This window comes from Notechis scutatus, chromosome 1, assembly GCF_049901735.1.
Source record: "Notechis scutatus isolate UNSWTSFEM ecotype Mainland chromosome 1, rNotScu1.2, whole genome shotgun sequence".
Taxonomy (NCBI): Eukaryota; Metazoa; Chordata; class Lepidosauria; order Squamata; family Elapidae; genus Notechis; species Notechis scutatus.
In genome coordinates, this window is record NC_142009.1 from 179,893,465 (window position 1) to 179,904,480 (window position 11,016).

At 32.6% G+C, this 11,016-nt stretch overlaps 1 protein-coding gene across 1 annotated transcript in view; it reads left to right on the forward strand.

Moving 5' to 3' along the window:
- MSTN (myostatin) overlaps window positions 1-6,440 on the forward strand; it is a 10,263-nt gene extending 3,823 nt beyond the window's left edge. The window contains exons 2-3 of the mRNA XM_026668007.2: window positions 1,151-1,524; window positions 4,180-6,440. Coding sequence (XP_026523792.1) covers window positions 1,151-1,524; window positions 4,180-4,560 — 755 coding nt within the window. The 3' untranslated portion in view covers window positions 4,561-6,440. The remainder of the gene's footprint in view (window positions 1-1,150; window positions 1,525-4,179) is intronic.
- Window positions 6,441-11,016: the final 4,576 nt, after the last annotated feature.

The window sequence follows — 11,016 nt, forward strand, 5'->3', positions numbered from 1 at the left end:
AGGTAGTCCTCAAGTTATGACTACAATTGAGCCCAACATTTATGTTGGTAAAAGAAATATTTGTTAAGTGACTTTTATGAATTCTTACAACAATTGTTAAGTGAATCATTGCAGTTGTTAAGTTAGTAATACGATTGTTAAGTGAATCCAGATTCCCCATTGACTTTGCTTGTCAGAAGGTTGCAAAAGCTGATCCCATACCCCAGGACACTGCAACCATCATAAATATGAACCAGTTGCCAAGCATCTAAATTTTGATCATGTGACCATGGGGATGCTGCAATGGTCATTAGTGTGAAAAATGGTCACAAGTCACTTTTTTCAGTGCCATTGTACCTTTGCACAGTCACTAAATGAACTGTTGAGGACTACCTGTATGTGTTTCCATAGGGCCATTTCTAAAATAATTATTGTATGAGTACTGTGAATCAGTTTAGAAACTTCCATAATTTAATTTTGATTCTTACTAAATGAAGAGATTAGAGCATGCATGCCAAAGTCCAATACAATTCCTGTGACAAGGATGGAGTACACACAGATATTGAAAATCAATAATTCTTGGAAGTCCAATCCCACATGGTCCATGATGAGAGATGTAGAAGTTGGAGATGTAGGGAGTTGAATGTGTATACTTGAAGGCACAGGTTCCCTTCTTCTGCAGTGGTAAACAATATGCATTTTTTTCAGTGTTGCTTTTTATTCAGTGTGATCAACTTCAGTAGAAAAAAAGAACCACTTTTTTTTTTTTGCAACCATGGCAAAAGTCTTGTGCCTTTGTGATAAACAGTTCGATGCAATGGTTCTACATAGAAATTACACTTGTTGAGATTGACCATAACAATTAACTTTATATCAAGTGCTTGTGGAAAGGAGATAGCAAAATCATAATGTAGGAAGAAATGGGTTGGGCTAATATGCACCAAGGTATAATGTGGGGCATTGGGGCATGGGGAAGATCTTTGAAATTGCATACTTTATAGATCATTCCTACAATTGAGAATGAGTCTCTTTGCAATTGTACTGCCAATCTGCAATCATGAAAATCATTTTTGAAGATATTTTATAAAGCTCATATATATAAAATGATTATACTTTAAAAAATATTTTTCATTTGCAAGCAAGTGTTTTTTTCTTATTCATTTACTTATAGCTGATTTTCCTATATCTGTGGAAGGAAAACCCAAATGTTGCTTCTTTAAATTTAGTTCTAAAATACAGTATAACAGAGTAGTTAAAGCCCAGTTGTGGATTTACTTAAGACAAGTCCAGAGGCCTACAACAATATTTGTGCAGATCCTGAGACTCATCAGACCTATGAAAGATGGTACAACTTCGACTGCAATTCGATCCTTGAAACTTGACATGAACCCAGGCACTGGTATTTGGCAGAGTATCGATGTGAAAACTGTTTTGCAAAATTGGCTTAAACAACCTGAATCCAACTTGGGCATTGAAATCAAAGCTTTGAATGAAAAGGGAAGAGATATTGCAGTGACCTACCCAGGACCAGGAGAAGAAGGCTTGGTAAGCTCTTTAAAGTCCTCAGCATTTTTGTCACTTATGAGAAAAAAAACCTCAGAGCTTTTTAAAGGTAGTGATTATAAGCATGTTTACTTGGCATTGAACTTTCTGGGATTTATCTCCAGATCATTTTGTTTAGGACTGTAGTAGGAAAACACTGGCAAATTAATCGAGTAAAATTAATTTTCTGTCAATGAAGCTAATAACATTTATTATGTAGAGCAGAATGTATATCCTTAAAATCATGGTTCCAACAGTAGACAATAAGACACCTATGAAAACCCTACAAAACAGACAGCAACAAATAACCTTTTTGTATTGTTTTTTTCTGAAACATGTCATGCATGCTGCTTCTGATATCAGAGGCTATTACAATTGTAGCAACTGGTAGCTTGAGAAAAAAGTGCTTCGCAATGGAGAGCCACAAACGAAACATCTCCTCTTCAGTTGTTAAAGCAGCTACATCTTTTGCAAGATTTGCATAGCTGCTTCAAAGCCTGAATGTAGAGTGCTATGCACAGCCTTTATTAGCTAAATTTATTTATCAAGTTTATATGCTGCTAATTTCATTCCTATGCGTTGTGGCATATGAATACATTCCCAGCTAATATAATAGCGTAAACAATACTATTTTCAAAGTAAATTTAACCATCAAGCATCCACTATGAGCAAAATATCAAATATCTACAGTAAATAATGGAAGTACTATACACCCTACTATCTGTTAAGTTAACTATCTACTAGCTATTAAAATTGTCAGTTACTAATTTAAATGAAGGACTGTGACATTATTGTCTAATGTTTTCTAAAAATGTATTTTGCCATTCTAATTTACTAGACTACACTAACTCACCTGATTTACTATGGTTCTGCCACTATGAGAGGAATTGACAGAAAGAAACACTGCCTATCCTTTCTACAATTGTATAGCATTGAATAGAATGCACATCCTGAAGTCACTTCATTAAGTTCTAGAAAAGTAATGTTGAAAGATCTAACATCTCATATGATATAACATTGGTAAGGAAAGGATTTGTTGTTGTTGTTAGTGTCCGACTCATCATGACCCCATGGACAACATTCCTTCAGGCCTTCCTGTCCTCTACCATCCCCCGGAGTCCATTTAAGCTCACGCCTACTGCTTCAGTGACTCCATCCAGCCACCTCATTCTCTATCGTCCCCTTCTTCTTTTGCCTCAATCTTTCCCAGAATTAGGCTCTTCTCCAGTGAGTCCTTCCTTCTCATTAGTTGGCCAAAGTATTTGAGTTTCATCTTACTTAATGAAAGGAGTGCTTATTTGCTCATCAGTTTCTTTTGTAACTATTCTATTCATTCTGCAATAGTTATAACATCAGTGACTAATTAACTACCAAAAATTGTAAACTCATTACATTCTATTTCAATAAGTATAATTCAATTTTCCATTTCTAATAGACACTGTTTAATTTTTCTATTCCAATCAGCTAGCTAAGCCTTTTTATTAAATTGAATACAGTAAACATGATTAAATAGAACTGTTTTAAAATAATTATAGCCAGTTAGCAATAAATTGATTTGGCTGGAAAAATTGCTATGGCCTTCAGGATTTTTATAAATATTTAAATGTGGGGAAATTGACCTTCTAAGTATTTTAAAAAACATGAAACAAGTTTAAAAGTAAATATAACAGTACAAATGGACATAGAATCATACATTTCCATTGAAGAAAGTATATATAACTGATAACTGATTTGTAGCTAGATAATCTGTACCTTTCTGTTTATACCCACAGACAGATAGACAGACAGACAGACAGATAAGATTGAGACAAATACTTTAAGGATACAAAGAAAAGAAAGTACAAATCTAATTCAGAACAGCTATTTGTTATTTGAGGGATAAATCCATAGTGCAAATTATATAAACATACTGTACATTGTTTCTCTGTGATAAATTTGGGAAACTTTATCAATATTTTGAACACAGAAAAATACAGATTTTAAAATTAAGTAACCAATACTTAATCTATTTTCCCCCTTTACTACTCTTTTCATTCTCTTATATATGATCGACAAGAAGAAAATAGTTGTAATTAAATGATCCCCTACTTAAAACTTGACAATTGCTAGGGGAATATTTAAATTGTGTTCATACTTCAATAGACTGGATGTTCTTTGTGGGATGAAATTTCTCTCCATACAGTTCCCCATTCACCCTTTATTCTATTTCAGAGAAATGAGGGGTCCTTTGGAACAGGTTGGAAAACATGGGAAATTGTAAGAAGTGACAAAAAATGTTCTTCTATTAAAACAATGGTTATTCTTGTTATTCTTTGAACAACATGAAAATACATTTGGTTTTCTAGAATTGATTACCATGTACTAGAGGGTGCTGCTGCTCAAGAAACTCAAGGCTAAAAGTATTGTGCAGTTCCTAGATACCATTCAGTGGATAAGAGATGTTTGTTACAGTTCAAATTTTAAAATTATCTACAAAAATAAAGTTTATTGAAACATTATTAGAATCAATTGCAAGGGATTATTAATTGTAGTGAAAGTTGAACATTCAAAGATGATAGTATTTAAATACCAGAGAATATGTAGAAAAAATGTATCCTGTATGAAATGTTGAGTAATTTATCTTTTCCCAACATACTATTCATTTTCTTTTATTTATAGAAACCTTTTTTAGAGGTCAAGATTACAGATATGCCAAAAAGATCACGTAGAGATTTTGGGCTTGACTGTGACGAACAGTCAACAGAATCTCGATGTTGTCGTTACCCATTGACAGTGGATTTTGAAGCCTTTGGATGGGACTGGATTATCGCACCCAAAAGATATAAAGCAAACTACTGCTCTGGAGAATGTGAATTTGTATTTTTACAAAAATATCCACATACTCATCTGGTACATCAAGCAAATCCAAGGGGTTCAGCAGGCCCTTGCTGCACACCTACAAAGATGTCCCCAATAAATATGCTATATTTCAATGGAAAAGAACAAATAATATATGGAAAAATACCAGCTATGGTAGTAGATCGTTGTGGCTGCTCATGAATTCTGCATTAAGTTTGCTGCTTCATAAAATGTGGAATTTACCAATATATGTATATATTTCCCTTCAGCAATTTTGGAAACTGTGAATTTTTAAACAGTAGGCCTACCTCTTACAGGTTATATTTTAGGCTATTGTAAAGATTTCCTAGCAGGCAAAGTACAATATATGAACTGAAAGACATTTTTAATGCAAGTGGTGTTTTTTAATAAGTGAATATGATAAGCTACAATCAATCCCTCAAGATTTTATTATTTACTTGCTATGAAAAGAGCTATCTTTTCATTTATGCAAACACTATAATCATATATTAACTTCAACAAATAGAAATAGATAAAATAACTCCTCCTTGTATTCCAAAGAATTAAAAGGAGTTTACTAATATAGTACATAGTATTAACAATTTATTTTACTGTTGTATTTACACTAGAGGATATTCTGGCAAAATGCAGAATGATGAATATCACTGAATTATCCTCAAACACTTGAATTGATTTGATAGTATAAAAACAGATAAGATGAAATTCCACAGAGTAGATAAATCCACAAATTATGATAACTTCATTGTCTTTTCATTCCTTTTATAATTGCTACTTTAATTATTTTCTGGCAATGGTGCTATCACAATAGATTCAATATGGAATCCTAACTATTTGCTGCAAGAATCCAAAATAAGAATATTGCAATGTAACTAATCTGAATACTGTAGTAGAAATATACAGACCAACAGGATTTCAGGCATTAAAGTTCATGACACATATAACACAATAACTAGGATTCTCAATTATAGTTTATTAATTATTCACAAGCATGGAAATTTTAATTAAAGTTTGTGTGTGTTTATGTGTGGTCCTTATTGTAGCAAATATCTACTGACAAGATTACAAAAGCAAAAGCAAAATTGGTACTTTATTATAAAATTATTATAACCATACTGCAACCTTGCTTGCCTAATGACATACAATTGGTCAAATTAATGAGCATAATACTGTAAAATAAAATGTTGATATATTACAAGGTTTGTTTATTATATATACACACAAAATACTATATTGTAAATAAATGTTAATTTTTTATTTCGTCTGAGTATATGGTGCGCCACATGGGCTTGTCTTTTTCTACCACATAAAGTTGTACTTCGATTACTGGTATGTTAAATTCTTTTAATTCTTTTGCAATAAGTACATTCTTAATCAGTGTATATTCTTACACTCCTGCAAGCACAGATATACATGTTAAATCATCCATAATACTTATGGCTTCATTCAAATATTCTTATTTTTTTTAAATATATATACACTACTTCATTCAAAGTTAACAAGGGAGTTGAATGGAAGAATTAATGGGACATAGTAATTGTTGATATAAAACATCAGCAAAATAATCCATAAAGCAAGTAAATATATATTTCTGTTTGTTTGAATTAGTGTGATATACAATAAAGACATAAGAGACTTTATGTGGTCTATCTAAGGATGCCCTTGCAGATGCAGAAATAATGTTTTATATTTTGCACTAAAACATTATGTGAGAAAAATGAAACTAAATCCCAGTAGGGACTTCCATAAAAAATTGACCTGTATGAATTTTTTTAAAAAAAATGAAGTAAAGGACTATTGTGATGGGTGAAGCCGAATTCTTGCATAAAATCTTGAAAAAGCATTTTCAGAACACTACCTTTAAAAAGTCTCTTCACTTGATGTTTTAGATCCAATTGTACAAATAATGACATCTGTATTGATAAAAATTAAAGCAAAGTCAAGTTTTTCACAGTCTGTAATACTGCTCACAATGTAAAATTGATGGCATTTTTTCAAGTGCTAAAATTGTATATGTTATTAGATTTATTTTATATGTATGTAATAAACATATGTAACGCACATATTACTGTATATTTTGGTCAACACAATTTACTTATTGTATTTCTTGTCAGGAATATTATTTTAAATATGAAATATTATTGAAATGCAATCAATAACCCTTGTAATTTCTGTTAAAAGTTTTTAATTTTTTATAGCACCCAAATTCCAGTTATTGTATTGGTTTTCAACTTAACGTTTTACCTGCATGAGACTGCAGCAATCTAGATATTAGTCACTAATAGTTTTCCTCTTCCCGTTCTATTTATACTATTGTAACTTTGTAAAGTAACTTTTTTTAAAAATTTCAGTGATATTTAAACTTTTTTCCTGGTTGCATATAGTGGCCAATTCACATTATGCTTGTTTAAAATCTAAAGGCTCATGAAGATAATGAAGGAAAAGTCAGGATGCTAATTTTACCTTCTGGCAGCTATATTTGGATATTATTGAATATTACTGTGTTACTGTATTCAAATTGACAGTGCATAGCTACTTGGGCATCAGAGGCAAGTATAGGAAAAGGCTGGTTAAGAAGCTGTTCTGTTGTGTGGAAGATTTTTTTTAGCATGGAAGATAACAGCTTGCAGTTTCTTAATATGCTAATATATTGACACACATAGATTCGTTGAATAACCTAGGTCCTGGGTTCAATGGTAATTTGATACTGCAATAAACTATAGTTATATGAAGTAGATCCTTTCTGTACTCTAAATAAATAAATCCTTACTTTAAAATTTGTAAATACTAAATCACATATATTTCTTCTAAGACTAAGTTTATTTATTTAGTATTGTACAAACTGTATTATGCAAATTTCATTCTTTGTGTGGGAGAAATTGTATTTAAAGTACTAGTAATAATTCATGCATGCTCATGCCATGCAGCATTTAATAAAATTCTACATTGATGCCAGATTTTGATAGCAGATCTCCATGCAGCTTAGAAGACTTAGCATTTCCATGGATTCAGGCCAATGTGAACTTGAGTAAGAGGGGAATTCTTCCAATGACAGTTTGCCATCACTCACCAACTATTTCACATATTTATTTTACACTGAGTTCAGGACATAGTATGCAAGTATTTGTCTTACTGATGAGCGTGAAAACTCGTGATGAAGTAATGGAATTTCTAGAATAGTACATTAGAGTAAGTACTTGATCTTCTAAGAAAGAGGAGCTCACAGACTAGCCTAGAAATCATCACCTCAGTTTTGCTATTTAACATTTCATTTGACATACAGTTCTGCAGTCTTGATTTTACAGAACTTATTATAAAATGGAAAAAGATTTAGCTTATTTTAATCTTACAACTAAAAGTAGTTAATCTGTATAGCACTTTTAAAATTCTAAATTTCTTTATTGTACAGAAAATCTGATATTATTTATTTTATTAAATTAATCAAATTTATATAGCTGCTGATCTTACTGGGAGTGACTCTGGGTGGCATACAACAATCACATAAAACAACAAATATATAAAAATAATCAATAAAAAATAAAAAATATTTGAACCACAAAGCACAAAGAGTGATTATATCAAATACCGTAATGGGACCATCTTAGAATGTCTTTGGTTCCCTGGAATGGGGGTTCCATGGGGTGCTTGGTGACATAATCAGATCTTCAAGGATTTGTGAACATTAACACGGATGGGTTGACCTGATTTCGGGGTGTGGGGGAGAACGTTCCATAAGGTAGGTCCCACAAGCAGAGAAGCCCCAAATGGAAGTCTAGCAGATGGTACCCACAATATTCTTTCTCTACCACAACTAATGGGACAAGCTGTTATAGTTGGGGATAGGAGGTCTTTCAGATAGCCCAATGTCATGCCATGAAGGGATGGTTAAAATCAGCACCTCGAATTGGAACAAGTAGAAAACTGGCATCCCCAACACAGTTTGTGGAGCAGAGGTGTGATATGTTTTATTTTGGAAGTGCGCATGCCTGCCTGCGCCACTGCATGTATCATCTGAAGCTTTTGGATACTATTGAAAGGGAAGCCTCATGTAGATCACAGTAGTCCAACTAGGAGATGATCAGGAAATGAATGTGAGCAGAGTCTCCTGATCCAGAAACAGGTGCAATTGACAATTGACACACAATGCAAAGTTGTACAAAGCTTCTAGCTATGACTGTCACTGAAGCCCGTTTTTCCCCATCCAGACGCTCACAGTCATGGCATTGCTTAATTTGTCAGGAGAAGAGATATGATATCACTGGATATCATCAGTAGAGGAAGGACCATGCAGCAGACTGGCAGGAACAACCTCCAGCTCCCTCTGAAACCCTCTGGGTCCACCAGTTGCCAGGCAATGCAGCAAATATGGCCAGAGCAGCCATGAGCAAACATAGTCTATCCTCCAGCTCCATACCAGCTGAAAAGCCACACACACACAAAAGGAGGAAAATCCAGAGGTCTAGTCTAAATACAAATGTCAAGATACGATCCAGTCCAGTCCAGGTGTCAACAAGACATTCATATTAATATTGATTCAGACATTCTACTCAAGAGACAATTGAATAACTCCTCTTCTCCAACATCATACCAAATGATACACGACTCTATCCTTTCTATAACCTATCCTACCTAATAAAACCATAAATAATAAGCTCATTTTTTCTGTTTTTATACAAAAAGTCCATAAAGGGGTTTCTAGTCAACAATAAACATATATACACCATCTTTTCTCTGATCAAAGAAGTCAATTTAGCCATCTCAGTAAGTTCCATCATCTTTACCTCCATTATGGGTAATGCTGAATCTTTCCATCTTTGTGCATACAATAATCTTGATGTGGTTATCATATACAAAAGCAAAGTTCCATGACCTTTTTCCAACTGTTTGTCCATTGCTTTGAAAAGAAAAAAAATCTGAGCTCAATTGTGTATTAATCTTTAAAACTCTCTGAATCAGTAAATGTATTTGAATCCATTTTTAAGCTTTTTTATACATCCACTAAGCATGACCAAATGTCCCTTCTTCTTCACATTTGCAACATAAATTTGAAGTGCCTTTAATACATCACAGAGGCAATTTGTCTGGTGATAGATTCATTGTTTTATAAGAGTTCTCTTTAAGATGAGAATATAGTATAAATTTTGCTTCTTTCAACTACATTTTCCCATTGTTCCATCTAAAATATACTTTAGCCCACTTTATTCTTTCATTTGTTCTTCTGTTTCAAATTCAATAAAATTCAAATTTCAAGCAATTGCATTTTAGCAATTGCATTTTCATCATTTTAGCAAATGTTTATTATTTGCACACAATTCTATTTTGAACTCAGCCTCATACTGTCAAAGCCATAAATATTTTTATTTTAAATCTTTCTATTAAATATAGTTAAGAAAACAATTGACAATAATATTCCTCTGCCACCATTTCTTGACAAAAATCTCTTGATAAGTTAGTCATTTCTTGTCTTGCCTATTAAATGCTTGGTGTGGGAGAACCACAAAGGTGTTTTCTGGAACAACTTGGGTTTACAGTATATCTATTCCATATTTTCAGTATGGGATGTCTAATATAATAATTTTTAAAATCCACATTAACTTTAACTTTTTCATACCAGTAATACTCATGCCACCCAAATGTCACCTCATGTTCTTCTAATTCCCAAGAGTAGCACCACTCTTCCATCCAAAACAAACAACGAAAAATAATCCATATTACTGAACTGTAATTGACTCTGTGATTTGTACTTTGAGTTATATAGATGAAAGCAATGCATCACACACACAGTCACACAAACATTTGTTTTCATTACATTGCTATTTAGCAGGACTTAATAGAACTATTCCAAACAATCTCAGTTGGCAGTAAAAGGTTATTACATAGATGCCTGGAACTAAGATAGCTAAAATGTTTGTTCGGTCATAATGCTATTGCCATATGGTATCACTACATAGCCTAATATGTAGTGTCTATGGCTTGTAATGCATAGCTTATATGTAATAAAACTATAAATTACAAGTTATTGTCAAAATGTAATATTCCATTGCTTTAGATATATGCTACAATGAACTGGAACTTTATTTCATCTTTTAGTAACTGCTTGTATTCTACTGTAAAGTGCACAAAGCAGAGTACACTTTTTATTTAATTTAAAGCACTTGTATTAATGCCAAAACAGCTTCCCATAATCTACATCCAACCCCTGTTATTTTTAGTGTCAGCCTTTGCCAAGGAAGCTTGAAACAAAGCTAGTATCCTCTACATTCTCATAGAGGTTGCTACACATAAAGTGTTAGGTTGTGCTGTGCTGTGCAACATGTAAAATCCATTGGAATGTAATGAAAAATATAATCTTAAAACTGAACTTTAATTCAGTTAATTTTATTACATCAAGAAATGCATCAAGATTTGCCCCTGCTTGGATTTATGTTTGTATCATTTTAGCTGATAATAATAAAGTACTTTTGGAAAATGTCAATTATATTAAAAAAAAACTTATGAGAACTAATAAAAACTGTATATTTATGAGCCAATTAGCCTATCTGCCCTTTAGCATACCATGTGTATGCTAAAACAAATTAAGATACAGAATTATTACTATGTATTGTATGTAATTGTTCTTATTCAGAGGTTGTTTGCCAC